The sequence below is a fragment of the Lathamus discolor genome, chromosome 3 (assembly GCF_037157495.1).
Source record: "Lathamus discolor isolate bLatDis1 chromosome 3, bLatDis1.hap1, whole genome shotgun sequence".
NCBI classification, from domain to species: Eukaryota; Metazoa; Chordata; class Aves; order Psittaciformes; family Psittacidae; genus Lathamus; species Lathamus discolor.
Window position 1 is genome coordinate 23,052,533 of NC_088886.1, and position 18,606 is coordinate 23,071,138.

At 44.5% G+C, this 18,606-nt stretch overlaps 1 protein-coding gene across 1 annotated transcript; it reads right to left on the reverse strand.

Moving 5' to 3' along the window:
• Positions 1–369: 369 nt before the first annotated feature.
• On the reverse strand, positions 370–18,179 carry AXDND1 (axonemal dynein light chain domain containing 1). The gene is given in 16 exon segments (XM_065672996.1): positions 370–983; positions 1,790–1,884; positions 2,743–2,834; positions 3,957–4,088; positions 4,238–4,381; positions 5,235–5,345; positions 6,313–6,409; positions 7,007–7,215; positions 7,901–7,994; positions 8,602–8,827; positions 13,054–13,375; positions 14,655–14,741; positions 15,082–15,208; positions 15,854–15,954; positions 16,326–16,507; positions 16,958–18,179. Coding segments are annotated over 16 exon segments (2,208 nt in total). The 5' UTR covers positions 17,046–18,179; the 3' UTR covers positions 370–882.
• Between the last annotated feature and the right edge of the window lie 427 nt (positions 18,180–18,606).

Here is an 18,606-nt window from a genome sequence, read left to right on the forward strand (position 1 = left end):
GCCTTAGAACTGTACAGACTATCCCAGGTTGGGGACCAGAGGCAGAAGTCTGGATGGCCACCTCACTAGGCAGTTTGGCCTGTTAAGGCTGTAGACAGGGGCCTCAGATGCCAAGCAGAAATCACAGAGAGATGGAGCATTTAAATGCCATCTCAGTGCACTGAGTGGGTGAACTGGCATCATCTGAAATCTGATTTTGTGACTTTGGCTACAGGCAGCTCTCCTGTGGCAGCAATTTGAGAAAGGCCTTCAGGATCATGCACAGCTTCAGGCTTTCTTATGCTTTCTGAAAAAAGGACAAAACTATCAAGATGAAGATTCGAAGACACAAAAATTTGTGTCTGTACAATTGTTTGTACAATTCTGTGCGCAAACCAGTCAGCTGGTAATTGAGTCATCTGAAACCTATAGGATGAAGGAGGTTACCATTATCAGATGGGTATCTGATACCTCCACAATCAGGCCACGCTGACACTAAGAAAAAGATAAACCTTAGTATGAAAGAGGTGCAAATGACTTACTTACATGATCCAACAGGGATGAGGCAGAATGAGATACAGCAACAAGAGACTGATGAACACAAACAGAAGGCAAGCATAAAGCAAGGGGAGGGGAGGAGGGTGCACAAGGAGAGATGTGGGTAAGAGAAAGTCAAGGTAGCAATGGTATTACAAGGAAGATGAGCTATAAAGATATTAAAGCTTTGGGACAAGGTAGAGGACAACCAAAGCATATGTGGAAGTGGCAGAGCCAGCTAGAACAGTGTAAATGCTGAGATGGGACTGAGGCACTGGGGTAGTAGGTAAGGAGCAACAGCAGTGGATTGGGGGTGAACCACTGCTATGAACAGGCACTATGAAACTACTGGGGCATTGCTATTCTTTAATGTTGCTCTTTTCCAGAGCCCTTGAACTGGCCAGAGGTAGAAGCTCTGAGACTTGAGCAGGCCTCGACTTCCAAGATGCCTTCTTGGAGACATTCTTCTGAAAGAAAAACAAAACAACAAACCAAAGTCATTAAAAATACCACGGAGCTAAAATGTGCCCAAGGTATCACATCCTTAACAACCAATTAGCCTCTCCTTCCACTTTGATGTCAGTCAACAGGACACACTGAAGGACTAAGGGAAGATATATTAATTCCCAATTTTTCTTCCTTCTCCATATCTTATATCCATGTGGATCTAGCTGAGAAAGGGCACAAGGAAGTGTTTTCATCCACAACAAACATGCAACCTAAGGAACCCACTGCCAAACTGTATGGGCAAGATAAGTATGTCAGCTGTGTTCAAACAACTCTTGGAGACAGCAAGATTGTCCTATGGTAGAAAAAGAAAAGGTCTGTGGCTTCTGAGAGTGAAGGGACCAGGAATATTATTTCTTTCCTACCCTAAAATCAGTGATCCTAAACAGACCTTCTTGACTGTAACAGGGAACACTCACAGGAAGATGAAGTCAATTATAGTCATCTCCTAGATACAGACACTGGTGTCCTATGTCAAGCAAAGTTACTTTCTCTCTAAACCAGACCACATTCAGCAGTTCTTTTTGCCCTGATCCAGAATCATGTTAAAAGTCTCCTTGCTTGGTTTCTGACAAAAAGTCTTGACAAAGCCCTAGGATGTGCCCAGGAGGAGACGGTCCTGTACTAAACAGGAGATGAATGAGGTGTCCTCAAAGATTGCTTCCCTCTCTGAGTCTGGAAGAGGGTTTGAAATACTGGTTCTCCTGATCTTGCCCTTCTTTGTGTGTTGCTTCTGGGATGACTTTCCCCTCTTTCTCCAACTCACTCTCTAGGTCTTGGATTCTCTGCAGAGCTTCCTCCAGCTTTTCTTCAAGACCTTCAGATCTCTCCTCTGCATTTTGAGCACGGATCTCTCTTTCTCTGAAACACAGAAGCAAAGATAATGCTGAAATCTGAAACATAAGCAGCTGCTGGCAGCATACCTCAAAGAAAGATTTAGAAAACTGAAGCTTTTGGTGGGACTGTATAAAACACATTTGTAGTTTCAGAGAAGGGTATTGTTAAAAGATCTCTAAAGGAGTTCATGGCACATCTGTTTAAACCCTGCAAGCTGAATTAGTTTCAAACTTCAGTGTTTGCTAGCAAAGGGTGAGATGCTGATCTTCACTGTGCAAGGATAAATACAGAGCACAGTCAATTCTATTAGCAAAGCTATTGAAATGGGGTTACCTCAGATAAATCAGGCTCACAGACAAAACAAGAAATATGAGGGAATGTAGTTCAAAGTGCCCAAGCCTGCTTAAATATGGAAGAAGTCCTTACCAAGCACAAACCTTGATGTGATTCTGTATGAAGACACTTGGGTGTCACTTTATTGTGTTCCCCACGCTTAGGTACAAAATTGCATGTCTGTACCTGCCAAGCTCCTGGGCACCAAGCAGGCCCTGGAAGAGCTCAGCTGCATTCACATGACACCCTGCATGTACTAACAGGACCCGAAGTATTAAGAATTTTCGCAGAAAACCACCCTGAGTACCTTTGCAATGTACCTCATGAGTACACAAAACAGAAAATCTCCACAGAAATGAAGGGGAGCCAATATGGGTCATATCTTCAGCTAACATAAAACATACTCAATCACCCAAGACAATCAAGATGGAAGGAAACCCAAAATTAAGCCAGCAGATATTGGATAAAGCAGAACATTATCAGAGAGCAAAATAGGCACTTGCCTGGCATGAAACCCTGCCCCACTCGTGCCTACAGCACAGTACTCACAGGAGTTGCGCTTGCAGATATTCCGGCACGGCCAGGGCTTCAAACTCTTTCTGAGAAAAGGGACTTGATGGCATGGAGGCAGTCATCTCTCTCTGATTGGGAAAACCTTTTGTAAGTGAATGCAAAACCAATGCTGCATACTATCTGTAGCATGTGCCTGGTTTGGTGCTGGTGTGTCAGTGCACAGTCACAACACGGACAAGAGCTCTATATCAGCAAAACATGTAAAACCAGAGACTAGTTTAGGGACTGAACTGATCTTGGCATTAAAAATAGACTAAAATGTTTTTCTGACTCAGACATGAAGCTCTCACTGGCTCATAGTCCTGGGTTGCTGGTGCATTCCTTGGGTTACTGACGTTGAAGGTGGCTGTAGCCTGGTTAGGAACAAAAATCCCAACAAAACAATATTCAAAGAACAGAAAGAGGCAGCTCCTCACACTGTCCAACAGGCATAAGTTAGCTTTCATCTGAAAAAGACAACTTGGGTTTTTTGGTAAAACTAACTGTTGAAAGGCTCTCACTCTAAGCTTTGGAAGGTAATTATGATTTCCAGGGATTCATTTCTATAAAACAAATCAGAATCCATAAAGACACACTCCTGGACTGTCACTCTTAACTAGTTGATCACTTCTAAAGCATGAAGGGCAAGGCACATACAGCGATGCAGCATGCTTAAAGAGTGGCACCATCCAGTGACAGTTTGCTAGAGATCCACACTTCCAGTACCTCTAGGCTCTACTCTGGATGACTGACTAGCTAGGGAATAACATGCCCTGTGACTTCTTAAGACCAACTTTACCAAAGAGCACTATCCCAAAGGCAAGCGGATGCCAAAACCAACTGGAATTCCTTAATTCCCAGTTGTTGTGGGATCAACCTGAATCTCTGAACCCCCTTCAACTCCTCCCATGTGCTCAGCATCAAAACACTTTCACCATCCCAGTCTCAGCAGATAGTCTTGGATCATGAATCATGAAGCCACGGCAGTAATGCATGGATGAGAAGGACAAATTGCAGCTGTGGTAACTGTTCTAATGATTAAAGTTGCTAGAGGAGAGGAATCTGAGAGAACACCGACACCTTGCACTGCCCCAGCAAGTCTGACACAAGTGTTAAATGGGGTCTCATAACAGAATCTGAGTATACACCTAGAGCCCAGCTCCAAATCTCTGCAGAAGGCTGAAAACCACTGGTGTGGTGAAGACTCCTACCCCTGTAACTGTAATGATGTCTGATTTCAGAGACTTCAGGTGGACGTTGGAGTCATGCCCTACATATCTGATCACGTCTGCAGTACCTTCATTGTCCTCAGTCAGGTAATCCATACCAGCATGTGGATGCTGCTCAAGAGGGAAAAGGAACAAGAAACAGGAGATACCACTAGCCTCATTGCATTCAAGGCCACTCTAAGGCCATGTTTCACATCACATACTCTGAGCAATAAATAAAAAGGCCCTGCTGGAAAGCAGCATATTGCTGCTACTACAGTCACCTGCATGATGGCTATTTCCTCCTTTACTTTTAATGGTTCTTCCTCTGTTATGGGTTTCATTTTGCTGATGGCATTTTCAGATTCAAACTCTTCCCGAGTTGAAGAAATGACAGTGTCCTTAAGCTTAAATTTCAATTGCAATTCCTGTAAAGCTCCATAAAGATCAGGTTAATAGCCTGCTCTCTTTGGCCTAACCTAGGCAAAGCTAGCTGGTCTCTGTGCACATATTTAGACTTGGACTCCAGCCACTGAGGAGGTCCTGAGCATGAATGTGTTTCAAATCACAACGAGTATGCTAGTTACTGAATGCTTAGACCACAACAATTATGTAGGCAGGACTCACTGTGGCATATCTGCTTTGTGGGGGCCATGGCAGGGAGAAAAAGAGGCAGCATGAAAGCTACAGCACTGGCTGTAGACTGGAGGTCATGAACAATGTCATTCTGCTTGGGGGTCAAGTTCAGAATTGAAGCTAACAGATCATTCAAGACAATAAACCTAAATCGATTTTCTCATTATCTGAATCTAACCTGTTTTGTATGAAAGTAGACCAATGCCAGGCCAACCAGCTATAAAACACATCTAATTGCTACAGCAGTCTCAGGCATCCATCTAGCCACACAAGGAATTAAACTGTAAGTTCAGCTTAATCTCCTGGGTAAGGCAACCACAAGAATTCCAGCCAAAGTCCACCCCAATAGGCGAAGCAAAAGCCATCACACCCCATGGGGAACTGGTCTGGCCATGGGGTAAATTCCTCAACTCCATTGAAGCTCTGGTTTGCCTTAGACCTGTGCTCACAAGTGGCACTGTGATTTTTATCAAATTTTGCAGTCATAACACCTCATAGTTCTAGCTGCCGCTTTGAGTGCTTGCAGGTCTCCATGTGACACTTTCCTTCAAACGGAACTGTAGCTGCTTTCTTAAGGAAAAGTTTTGAAGCAGACGTTCATTCAAATTGGTTCAACCTAGAACAGCAAATGCAGTCTGTATATACCTCTGATCCAAAGAGGTTTCTCAGTTCTTCTAAATCTAGAAAGGAGACTGGAGTGCCTTTGATCTCTGAAAGAAGATGACTACACGCTTGAATCCAATTACAGCACTCAGTCTGGGGAGACAACAGAAAATGATCATTCAGGCCTTATTGAGCAGAAAAAAAAAACCCAGCTTATCATATTCCTTCAGTCTGTTAAATAACTCCAGCTTTCTGTCTTTATTTATAGGAAGGGGACTACCTGGAACCTTCCATTCTCACCCTACAAGGAAGACACATTTCTCCAAGCTTTCAGACATGGCATATGTCACCAGCTAATCACTTCCACCAACTCATTCCTTCAACAAGCTCCTCCTCAGGCCAGCACGGAACATATGTCATAGCCACTGTCCCGGCCCATGTGGGGAGAAATGAGTGTAAATCCCAGGGGTTAATTTTTCACTCATTAAGGTAATGCAGAACAGAAGCACAAATATTTTCAACCCCTGCAGGGAGGCTTTGTGCATTCCTTGAAGCCCTAAGTTCAGGGTAGCCTCAGCCTTCAGGAATGGTCTACCTCTCACATTCCTAAAGCACAGGCAAAGCTAAGCTAAACACTGCTGATGATAATGGTAGCAATTAAAAGCTTTACATGCCAGTGTAGAATAAAGGGGAGTCAGGTATGGCAGTTGATTGCAAAATCTTTCAACTGCATCTGCATAAAGGCACCAAGCACCTCCAGGAACCCCTAAGCACTACTCAAGTCTGGATGTGCATGGCTCTGACAACCTTTGGACCAGAGGTGAATCTACTGACTCCTATGGAATAAATCTCACAGGAGAGCCCTTACATACGTACCCTGAAACAGGGCAAGGAAAATATTGAAAGTGAACATGACCTGACCCAGTTTTATCTGCATACCAGGACTGCAAAGTCAGTAGGTAACTTGGATAACCAGGGTAATCCATTGGAACAGCAGTCTTTTTCGTCTTTAAAAACTCACATATAATTTTATCTAGCTTTTACAAAGCAAATGCAGTCTAATCTGGAAAACTATCTATGTTTCCAGACCTAGATAGCTGGCAACACAGGTGCCTTTTACCTTGATCTTATTCAGCTGCTCCAGCTCAAAATCAGCTTCTAAATCTTTCTCTGAACGTTTCTTTTGAACAATTTTGTTGACGGTCTTGTGGCAGCAGCTGCAAAGATGTAGAACATTACCAGGCCTGCAGAAGTGCCTTCAAGTGCTTATAATCATAGAATCATTTAGGTGGACAAGATGATTCAGCCAGGAGCCCATTGCTGTCAGCAAGGTACAGGAACTATCTGTAGATCTCTGCACTACTAGAGAAGTCTGCAGAAGAGCAATCCTCACCTGCCCCACGCACACAGTGACCTCCCAGAAAGCTTGTCTGTGCCAGTGCTTATTAACCCACACAGGATGTGTGAGCACAGATCCTGAACCAGGTGGAGGCATTGCTCCAAGTGATCTGTAGACTCACTGCCTGTAGTGCCCTTATACCTCCAAAGGTCATTCTCAGAAGGATGGGCAGAGTCCACACTATCGCCGATGCTAGCATATGTTATGGCAGTACTAGCTATAAAGCAGGCACTGCTGTTCTCTTTAGGTGTTTCTATCTTATTACAATCCCTACAAATTCTAGTGAGGCCCATTTAAGACCTGGAAAAAGATCCAAGGACAAACAAATGGATGGGATCTGTCACCATGATCGGCACATTAAACATCTTTTCTTGAGAAAACTCTCTTAGGTGAAACTGAAAACGTCTGTTGATACCTGTCTACAGAATCAGCAAGTCTGCACATCTCTGCAACCAGCTCTTCAGCTCCATGCTGCAGCTTACTAGCCCTCAGAAGCCTGGGCTCTTTGTCCATCTCGGTACCTGACTCCTGCCACTGGGGACACCCACGGGACAAGCGTTCTGTTGTCATGTGCCTCAGCAAATCCACCAGCCACAGGGTAAGGTTTCTGTCCAAGTCAGTCACCTGCACAAAACATTAGAGCAGATCTAAACCAGTGATAAATGACTGGTTTTGCCAAGTAGTCTGAAGTCTCTGCATTTCACATACATGAATGTGCTATCTAGTTTGATTTGCAAACTGACCTAATGACAGAAACATTTATTTTTAGCATTCTTCTCCCATATTCATTCCCATTATAGACACATCTTTTTCTACTATGGATCTATTATTCTCCCAGTTCTTGGTTAGGATCATATGCTGATTATTAGCCACGTAGCATGCTCTCATGCCCAGAATTCAGTGACAAACCAAAAACTACACACCACACTTATAGAACATAAAAAAATGCATATTGAGAACCTCTAGTCTACAATCATGGGAGAAGTAAGCCCACAGAGAGCTCAGAGCCACAACAGCTCTCTGAACAGGAAATAACTTTGATTATTCCAAAGAAAATACTCACTAAAGATGAAACAATAAAATTGTTTTGGTGCACTATATAGGAGACCTTACAGCTACTTTTAGAGGAGTTCTCCCCTACTCTGTTGGCTGGAAGACAAAAGCCACAACTCAATTCAAACAAGGTAAGAAAGTGTTAAAAGAGAAACAAGCATTCCTTACAACTGTGCTCTGGCCAGATAGAAATTAAAGGAAGGACTGAATGCCAGATATAGCGCTCTTATCCCAGTAGTTTCAGGCTTGCACTTACTTTTTCATTTGCATGTGTGACGTTCTTCTCAGTCTCATTTTTCATGGACAGAACCCATTGCTGAATCATACCAAAAAAATCATTAGGTACCACCCTGAAAAAAACCAAATCCAGAAACAAAGTGACCTCTAGTGCACCAGACCCAAGGATCTCTCGTCTCAAAGACACCTTTTGCTTCCCAGCTTGAGGAAAACAACATACTATAGTACACCACATGCTGGAAACATGACACACATTTTTTGTTAATGCTTTAGTTGTGGGCAAACTTGGCATTTTCAAGTAAATCTCTCACATATACATTTTGCACGTGCTCTGCAAATGATTTACTTCTTGATGATGTTTACCAAAGGCAATGGAGTACCATGAAGAGGAATATGCCCCCACAAATCTGACTGTAAATGAATCACAGTGGGGTTTTTTTCTTCAAATGTCAAGATTTCCAAAGCAGGTGCAGTTCTGAGGGAGCCAGTGATGTTCCAGGAGTGATACTAAAGCCACCAACTGTTTCCACTCCTCGGATAATTGTCGAATCAACGCAAATGAAAGGCAGTCACCAATCACTTTAACACTTCAGCTGACCATGTTTAACCCACTAACAGTTTCCTGTGCCAGAGTTCCCACCCTGGCATCCAAAAAAGGACATTTCTCTTTTCTTATGAGTGTAGCACTGAATGCAAGGTCAGCCTAGTTACAATTAACACATCTGTCCTTATGGGAAATGTGACTTCTGATTGCTCTCAGCTTCATGCAAGTGCCCAGAGCCCACACAACTCTTCAGTGCATCCACCTGGGCCAGCCACGCAGGAATCTTTTGATAAAATGCACACAGCTCAGCTTTGTGCATGCCAGAACCTTGCTTCAGCTTTTGCACCTTGAATAACCAATCTTCCACACTTTTCACCAAGGCTGTCAAAAACTTAGCTGTGCCTGCGGGGAAAGAAAATACAAACCTTTAATTATAATTCTTTCAGCCAACAAAACCAAAGCTGGATTCAAAGGGGGATGAACAGCCTATGTGGGAACTGGCTACACTTGGAACTAAAAATAAGCTGCTTAATAAGTGCTGAATTCAAAGCAAGTTGAAAGAAACTGGGCGTGAATTAAAGCCCTTCTTGTCTTGGCAGATTTGGCTCCCTTGTTTCATAAAGGCTTAATATAACTCTTTTTAAAACAGCTTTACAGTTACAGTCCAATTCTTCAAAGATGCAGGTGATGCAGTATGCACAGATATGCAGAATGCCTGTACAAGGTAGTAAATTAATTTTCTTCCACTCATGTGGAACATACTGATGGAGATTTTCTTTTTGTTTGGGGAGTATGTTTGAAATGCAACAATCATATCCATTGACATCATGGATATTGGATATCCTCTTGATATCCAATGTTTAAACTTTGCTTAAAACCCAGTGAGGTCCTGGCCTCCACGACATCTTGGAGTGAAGATGGCATGTTAAGCACACGGTGGTGATGAAAGTGTTTTAATATTTCAGTGATTTTGACACATGGGTACAGCTGTGGGGCCAAACTGTTTAACTTCTCTGGATTGGGAGAGGTGCAATGAAGCAGCGTTGGGATGTTCAAACGGGTAAGAAATGGAGGTGGTTATGATCCTCAGGGTGGAGCCTTTGAGAGCATATGATAGAGCTCCACAACTAGGCATTAGGTGTTAACAAGCAGGAGGCCAAGGACAAGTGGCAGGAATGATAGTGTAAATTTTCCTGCTGTGCAGCATCATCTTAAGAGGAAAGAAGAGGTGGGTCCCAGGGGGACATGGGATCATAGAATCATAGGCTAGTTAGGATTGGAAAGGACCTTAAGATCATATGGTTCCAACCCCCCTGCCATGGGCAGGAACACCTCACACGAAACCATGTCACCCAAGGCTCTGTCCAACCTGGCTTTGAACACCAACAGGGATGGAGCATTCACAGCCTCCCTTGGCAACCCATTCCAGTGTCTCACCACCCTCACAGTAAAGAACTTCCTCCTTATATCCAATCTAAACTTCCCCTGTTTAAGTTTTAACCCGTTACCCCTTGTCCTGTCACTACAGTCCCTGATGAAGAGTCCCTCCCCAGCATCCCTATAGCCCCCCCTTCAGATACTGGAAGGCTGCTATGAGGTCTCCACGCAGCCTTCTCTTCTCCAGCCTGAACAGCCCCAACTTCCTCAGCCTGTCTTCATACGGGAGGTGCTCCAGTCCCCTGATCATCCTCGTGGCCCTCCTCTGGACTTGTTCCAGCAGTTCCATGTCCTTTTTATGTTGAGGACACCAGAACAGCACACAATGCTCCAGGTGAGGTCTCACAAGAGCAGAGCAGAGGGGCAGGATCACCTCCTTCGACCTGCTGGTCACACTCCTTTTGATGCAGCCCAGGATACGGTTGGCTTTCTGGGCAGTGAGCGCACACTGCAGCTGGCTCATGTTCATTTTCTCATCGACCAACAACCCCAAGTCCTTCTCTGCAGGGCCGCTCTGAATCTCTTCTCTGCCCAACCTGCAGCTGTGCTTGGGATTGCTCGGACCCAGGTGTAGGACCTTGCACTTGGCATGAGTGAACTTCATAAGGCTGGCATCAGCCCACCTCACAAACGTCTCAAGGTCCCTCTGGATGGCATCCCTTCCCTCCAGCGTGTCAACTGAACCACACAGCTTGGTGTCATCGGCAAACTTGCTGAGGGTGCACTCAATACCACTGTCCATGTCAGCGACGAAGATGTTGAACAAGACCAGCCACAACACCGATACCTGAGGGACACCTCTCGTTACTTGTCTCCAGCCGGACACTGAGCCATTGACCACAACTTTTTGCATGCGCCTATCCAGCCAGTTCTTTATCCACTGAGTGGTCTGTCTATCAAATTGATGTCTCTTCAATTTAGAGACAATGATGAGGGAAAATAGTCACTTCTGATCACTTATGTGTGGTTTGGCTGTATTAGCCCTTACACAGTACTCTGGATCCTTATTAAATATTAGCTTGCTTTAGGAAGGCTCTCTGTGTCATTGCATTTATCTTATAAACTTTATCAAGTCCCCAGCAAAAGAAAAGACCAAATTGGAGCTCTCTGGAGAGGCCACTCTTGTACCAAGTGCCAATTTCAGAGTCAAAACCATGTAATTTTCAAAAGAAGGTACACTGTGAAGGCTTTAAGAAGTGAGCAAGGAAGACTGAATAAAAACAAAGACATTAAACCAAACCTTATACGTTTCATATACATTCTTTCTTATATCTCCTGTCTAACCAATCTCATATCTCATTGTTCTCCCTCCATCTTTAATTTTTGTCATCAAATACCATTTGCCCTTTGTACTTCTGGCACATGCTGCTTGAGACCAGGTAATCAGATCTTAGAAGATAATAAATACTTCAGGTAACTGAGTGCCACTGCCTTACAGTACAAAATTGCCATGATCTCAGTATTATATCTTACCTATTCTTTACAAAGGCTTTCATTTTCACTATTTCTTATCAAAGATGCAATATAATGTAAAAAGAAAGGGTACTGTGCATTTTCTACTGAAAGACCGTTACACTACAACACATAAAATGAATCCAAACCGTTCAAAATACAGTCTTGTATGGAGCAAGATAATGCCTTTCCTGCAGTCCAGTTTCCAAAGCCTTTGTTAAAATCAGCTAAAAATCCCTTTTTATGGACTTTACTGGCTGAAGCAATTTTGGATCAGACATCTGCATTGTGCTGCCTAGCAGTTTGTTCAGATCACAACCAACTATCCAGGCTTCTGACAATCTGCTGTTAAGTTTTTGTCATTCTGGTGTGTCTAATTATGGCCTTGCTGCTTCCTCTTTCTCTCACTTTCTAATGAGAACTAATGGGAAAATTTATTTTCTTTAGCTGTCTCATAGGATGGACAGACTTATTCTATCTCAGATCATTTAGTAGGCTGAAATACAATATGTAGCATAAGAATGTAGGGAAAAGCACAGGAAAACCCTGAGTGTGAGAATAATATGGCAGTATGATCAGGGGACTGGAGCACCCTGTATGAAGACAGGCTGAGGAAGCTGGGGCTGTTCAGCCTGGAGAAGAGAAGGCTGCGTGGAGACCTCATAGCAGCCTTCCAGTACCTGAAGGGGGGCTATAGGGATGCTGGGGAGGGACTCTTCATCAGGGACTGTAGTGACAGGGCAAGGGGTAACGGGTTAAAACTTAAACAGGGGAAGTTTAGATTGGATATAAGGAGGAAGTTCTTCCCTGTTAGGGTGGTGAGGCACTGGAATCGGTTGCCCAGGGAGGTTGTGAGTGCTCCATCCCTGGCAGTGTTCAAGGCCAGGTTGGATGAAGCCTTGTGTGGGATGGTTTAGTGTGAGGTGTCCCTGCCCATGGCAGGGGGGTTGGAACTAGATGATCTTGAGGTCCTTTTCAACCCTAACTATTCTATGATTCTATGAGAAGCAGCTTAGCAAACATGACTAGCAGTTCCTGACAGCACATTTTCAGTTTAGTTTTAGTCTTCTAAAAGGAAATAAAATTATTAGGAAAACACCAGAAATGAAACAATCCTGAAAACCAGAATTGAGTCAAGGTCTTAGAGCGGCAAAGGTTGAGAGGGTTAGTGGCAAATTACTCAACAACTGTTTGTTATCTTACACAAGACATGATAACTTTATATCAGCAAAGAAAACATTTGAGTACATACTTTATTATCAGGATAATTCAAAATCTAGATTAAGATAATTTAGCATTAGTGATAAGGTGATAAAAGTGGTATCACCCTCTGAGATAGTGTTTTACTTTACAGTAATGTTTTACTTTTTACAGTGATGTCTTACATTTTAAACATCCATTCTTTCCTTTAGTATTTTTCCCCCATAAATTATCCACATAATCACAAACTGCCCATAATCCCTCTGAATATAACATATGACTTCCCTGTGTCATACCTGCATCGCATGTTCTTTGCACTGTATCACATTTAAAATTTCAGATATTCGTTCTATGTGTGACTGTGAGTGAAATTCCTTGGAGTCTGTCTCTTGAATGCTCTTGATTCCCAGCATATATCTATGGGTCAGACTTAAGCTTTGGAAAAGGCCAGTACAGATTATGTCAACTGGTCCTTTATTACTTGCTACTTTCTTGGCATACCCAAGGAAAGACTGAGCTATAAATTGGTCATTCCTTACCATTATTTCCATTTGTCCTTATATTGTACTGCCTGTAAAGTTCACATGCCCTTTGTTTTATTTCTTCCAGGGCAGTGTGCTGTGGAGGCAATGCTCCAGTTAAGTCCCGGTGTCGATTTATCACCGTTTGTCCCAGCTTTGTCCAGTACTCCAGCAGGCTGGCAGTGCTCTTCAGACTTTCAGTCTTTCTTAGGTGCACCTCCCCTGTGTACTGCTCTAGGTCTTCTTTTAGCATCTGAAAGGAAAGGAGAAACTTGCTGCGCCCCCAAAAGCTGGACCACCCCTTGGCCACGAAAGAAAAGTTATGGAAATCAAGCACAAGAAGCATGAGTAATCCATGAACATAAAGATGTCACAGTGAGTAGATTGCACAATGAATTGGAAACTTACTGGTGACAGTTCTGAGCACTTCTACAGATCAATGTAATTTACCAGTCACTGGAGCTATTGGTCAGAGAATGCTCGAACACATGATCAAGTTTAACACACTGGCTGAACTATGGCATTGGTCAATTACAACTTCTCATGTGTAGATTCTTAGCTTAAGGTTCAGCACAAAAGATTTGAGCTGATGCGTTTTCATTCACACTTCTGATGGGCCTAGATGCTCACTGGGGCTCAGCTCACACATGGTAATGTTTTGGGCTGATATCACTTGATAATACATCCAACCCCCAAAATCTTACATTTATCAAGTTCTTGATTTCTGGTAGGATTTCCAATAATGTCTAATGTGAGGATTGGACTCCCTGCACTTATCCACCAGCTTGGAGCTCTTTCTCCTTGCCCCTAATGACAAAAATCTTGTGGGAATCTTCTCCTTTTATGGTTCTACTCTCATGTTACTTGACTAAGGGATCAGTGTAAACCATTTTTAAACAAAGTTACTGGTGGTGCCAGAAAAGCTGCAGGTTTCCACATCACACCCACCCAGAGGTGGATCAGAGATGATCAAAACAGAAAGACAATGCTCTGTTACATGTTGTTGGCAAAGAAGCTGAGGATTTCACTCCTAGTCTTAGTATTTTAATCCTCGAACAATGAGAAAGAACCTCCTTTAAACTTATGAAGTCGTTTGGAGAGATCAAGAGAAGTCACAACAGCCTCTTCTGGCAAGGCTTAGAAAGCTCACAGCCTGAAAAACTGCGGGTGGGGAAAAGGGAGGGAAGGAAGAAAACCCCAGATCACAAGCAAAAACCCCCCAACCCCTACCCCTAGCATATCTAAGACGGTAGCAGGTGTGTAGAAGAATAAAGTGAGAGTCAGAGCTACCCAGAGCCCACCTCCTTAAAGCTGCCTCAAGGGATCAAACCAGACTTCAGCTTCTATATTCATGTCTAACTATTGAACCCCCCTGAGAAGAAGTACTAGCAGGCAGGAAGTTCTCTGTTAGCCCCCCCAGAGCAGCAGCGAGGGTCACTTTGCTCTGCAGTGTGAACTACAGCCTGGTTGTCAGCATGGGATTTGCACAACGACCCCTTTTATACTCTCCCCTTCCCAACAGCAAGAGGTGTATCTGGTCAGTGTCCTCAGCTTCTCATCACTGTATCCCCACACATTGAACAGCTGAGGACAAACCCTCGTAAACCAGAAATCACTCACTCATCAAAGTACTTCAAGGGCAAAACTCCTCTGTTCTTCACAATGTGAAATTCTTCAGGGATCAGACTCTCTGTTAGGCTTGCTTTCTGGGGATGGAAAAGAGACAGAGCACAAAACATCAACCTGAAAGACATGCACAAACTCCTGGTTCCTTCCCAAAGAACACACAGGTTTGGCTGCCGGGAAAGGGAAGTTCGCACAGCGGCTTTTCATACTGCTTTTCCCTTTCCTGCCCTGCACATCCAGAGCCCAACAGATACAATCTACATCTGAAAGCAGACTGAAACAATTAACACCAAGCTGCAGTGGGGGAGCTAGGGGGCTGGAGCCACAAGGAAAGCTGATGTGGTTTAGGATCAGGGTAACATTGGGACATATGTGTGGGGATCTCCCTTCCAGCTAGACACACACAAAAACAGCACTCACAGGAGTGGGTGGGACTGTATCATGGCTCCCTCTCCGGTCCTGAGGACCCTCAGAAAAAGACCTTCTGACTTGCACTGCTTTCTTAGCTTGTTGGCCAGTCACAGTGTCATACAGGTAAGAGACATCCCTGAAACAGAGGGGAAGAGCTTGTTCACTGACCCATGCTGCAGGCAAGCTGCTCTTCCCTTACTGCCAGCCTCAACCACAAGTAGGTTTGTTTGCTGAGCCTGAGGCCAGCCTTATGGTCAGGGCTCCCTCCCTGGACCAAAAAAGACAGATGAGATCATGTTTTTTAGGGAGATTAACCTCACATTGCCTGTTGCTGGCCAAAGACCATTTTTCATATGTACTGTCGATATCCTATCGCATACATATTTAATGTCCAACAAGGAGCAAAACATTTTTCATTTTCCACCACCATTAAGTGTCATTTATTTACAAAAGAAGTGTAAAGCTATTCCCTGCTAAGTCCACTGAAGTCAGAAGAGCCTCATTTCTTAACCGTGGATCACAGGGCATCTTTGCGACCCTGGCATCCTTCAGAAGAGTGGTTCCAAGAACTGCTCATTTAGCAACTCTCATTTATTATTCTCACATCTTTCCCTCAAATCTCTCTAGCCCAAACTCAGACAGGACAGCTGGTCATTCATCCAGCCCCATTAGGCACTGCAGCAACCTACCATCAGAAAAGGCCAAGGGAGAGACCTAGCTCTGCATTCCCACCTCTAATATCCTTCCATTGGCCTGGGCTCTTTATCTCTTCTTTACTTACCTTCCAGTGCCTGTCAAACTGACAGGGTGATCTGTCAGATGTCTGAACTTGCTCCGACGATTAGGATAATGCCAAAGCCGATCTGGTGTTTGCAGGCAGCCCTGCAGACAAGGCACATGTGGCTGTCACTATTTCGTGAGAAATGTATCAAGGAGTGGGAGAGGTCAGGGTGGCTGACTGGTCTAAACAAGTGCTGCATCATTGTTTCTGTCCTGGGGCCAAAGGAACTGGTGTGGACAAAAATGCCTCAACAAGGGCTTCACAGGAGCACCAGGGTGCAAGCATGTTTGTTAGATCTGCATCAAATGGCACAGTCAGAGAAGTGATGCATTTATCAGTGATAAATGTGGTAAAAGTGATGAATTTATCCTACAAGGTTGGCAGACTTTCCTTTTGCCCAGGGAATGAACATGTGCGCCCAGTGAAGAGACGATTCTGGACAGGAAAAGGCAGGAGATGGAAGCACACTCACCCTGAAGCCTGTCGGGGGTTTGGTGGTTTGTGGGGACTGGAAGTACTTTGGGCTGTAGAGAGAACTGCTGGCACAGGTCAGGCTTCGGAAAACTTCTTCTGGAACAGAATGATGCTCCAGAGAAGAAGAAACGGGCTTGATGTGGTCAAGCATCCTCGAGGTACCCCTCAACTTGCGCATCTCTGGAAAATAGCACAGAGACATTTCAACAGTGTTTATTCTGCTGGTGAAAGTAAAACTGATGATAAAATACAGGGCTGAGAAAAGTCATGACAAGATGTCTGCTCCCTTGCACCAAACCAGCATCTAAAGCACAGGCAGCTTATCACAATTTTAGCAGCTGTTATGCCTTTTGTGAAGCCTCGAACAAGCTACCTTCTACGCCCCATGACTGTGCCATGCTACCAGGTACAAAGACACCAAGGGATGCTGTGAACAACTAAAGTTTGCATGTTTCTGTAAAGCCACTTCCTTTCTTGTGGCTTGCTAGCAGTCAGCTTTCTGCTCTAAAACACCAGCAATTCTATGTCTAAACAAGAGCATAAATGCAGAGAAGTGTCCTACTGTTGAAGGGAAACTGTAAGGATGGAAAGTCAGATGTTCAACCCCTGCAGCCTCCAGCCCTGCCCTACCTGAGCGGTCCTCGCCTGCCCACGAGGCACGGCTCGGTTTCCTTGCACCAGCTTTTTGCCCAGGGACAGGCACTCCAGTTGTGGGCATGGTGAACGTTTATTCTGTTTTAATGCTCAGCCAAGGGAAGTTGCAGGAACGGGTGATCTAGGAACAGAATTAAACGCACATTTGTACTTCACAGGGCTAACACACTTTTTTTATCAGTCATTGTGACCTACCCCTACACCTGACAGCGGGTATGTCGGTTCAGAAGAAGCCCCCAATGCTTTGCTACACTCTCCAAGGGTGTGCTTGCTTTTCCATCTACAAACTGAATTAAGAACAACTGCTTCTTTTATACATCTAAGTGAGCCAGAGATTTAATGACATTTGTCTCCAATTATTAATCTTACCACTTTTACTTCTTAGCAGTATATTACTAATAAAAATAATATTTCTGTTAGTTTCATAACCTCCATAAATTCTCTTCTGAAGCCTCCCCTCCCTCCTCACTGGCTTTGCCAATATAGATTGTTCTTTATAAATGCTCTTGGCATTAAAACTCTTCGACCTCCTCATCAGCTATGTCTTGGCATACTGTGGTTTCTAATTAGGTTAACTACATTGCTTTGCCTTCAGACACATGTTTGTGGGTGTAGGTGTAACCGTGCCAGGTAGCTTCTTGTCTTGTTGAATAAATGGGTTCTTGGAAAGAAAATACAAAAAAAAGGTTAAAACCTTCTGACAGAACTAAACCTTTATTTCCACCCCCCACCCCCCCCTTAACAGCTCTGTTTGGCAGCATGTATTATTCCCACCAGAAAGGATAAGAAGATTAACGGCACTGTTCTGCAGCGCTACAGTTTAAGGACACAGACAAGACTTGACTTTAGCACATGTGGTACACAGCTGGAAAATATCACATTAAGTTCTTGGCACACAAACCCCTTTCAGGCCTGAAATAAGGCAGAAATCACTAATATGATACACATTTGGCGGCTGCACCAATTTAACATGCATTAAACTGGGAGAGGTTAGGAACTCTGGTCCCTTCCAAAAGCTGTTAACTCCTTCCCCGTGTTCCTCTCCAGCACTTCCGAGGACATTGTTTCCGCTCACAGAGCTGCGATGGCCAATATGCAGTTTACAAAACCCCAGCTATCCTTCCTCGCTGGTGTTCAGCTCTGACATTTCCTGTTGCTTTTCAGGACCTGAAGAAGAGCTTGTGTAAATTTCTTCTTACAAACCCAACCAAGACCTCGCCAGCCCCCGGCCCTCCCACCCAGCACCTCCAGGCCTAGGTATGCCACAGCATGGCTGTCTCCACGCCTCTCCCCCCTCACCGTTGCAGCCCCCAGACCCGAGGTAGGCCACCCCCCCCTCCCCAGGGCAGCAGAGGGGCCCCGGCCTGTACCTGCCAGCCCTCAGCTGCCAGGCAGCTCGTCCCCGACTCCATCACCATGGAACCAGCCGGTTCTGGAACATGCTCTCTGCCCGGCCTTCCCTCCCTCCCTCCCTCCACCACGCGGCTCTGACCCACATCTCCCCAGAGCAGCTGCCTTCCCAGGAGAGCAACCTCACCCTCTTTTTCCACCCCCCAATGCTCTCTTGCAACCCCCTCCCACCCCACCAATACAGGAGCCTTAGAGAAGAAACAGGCCGAGACAAT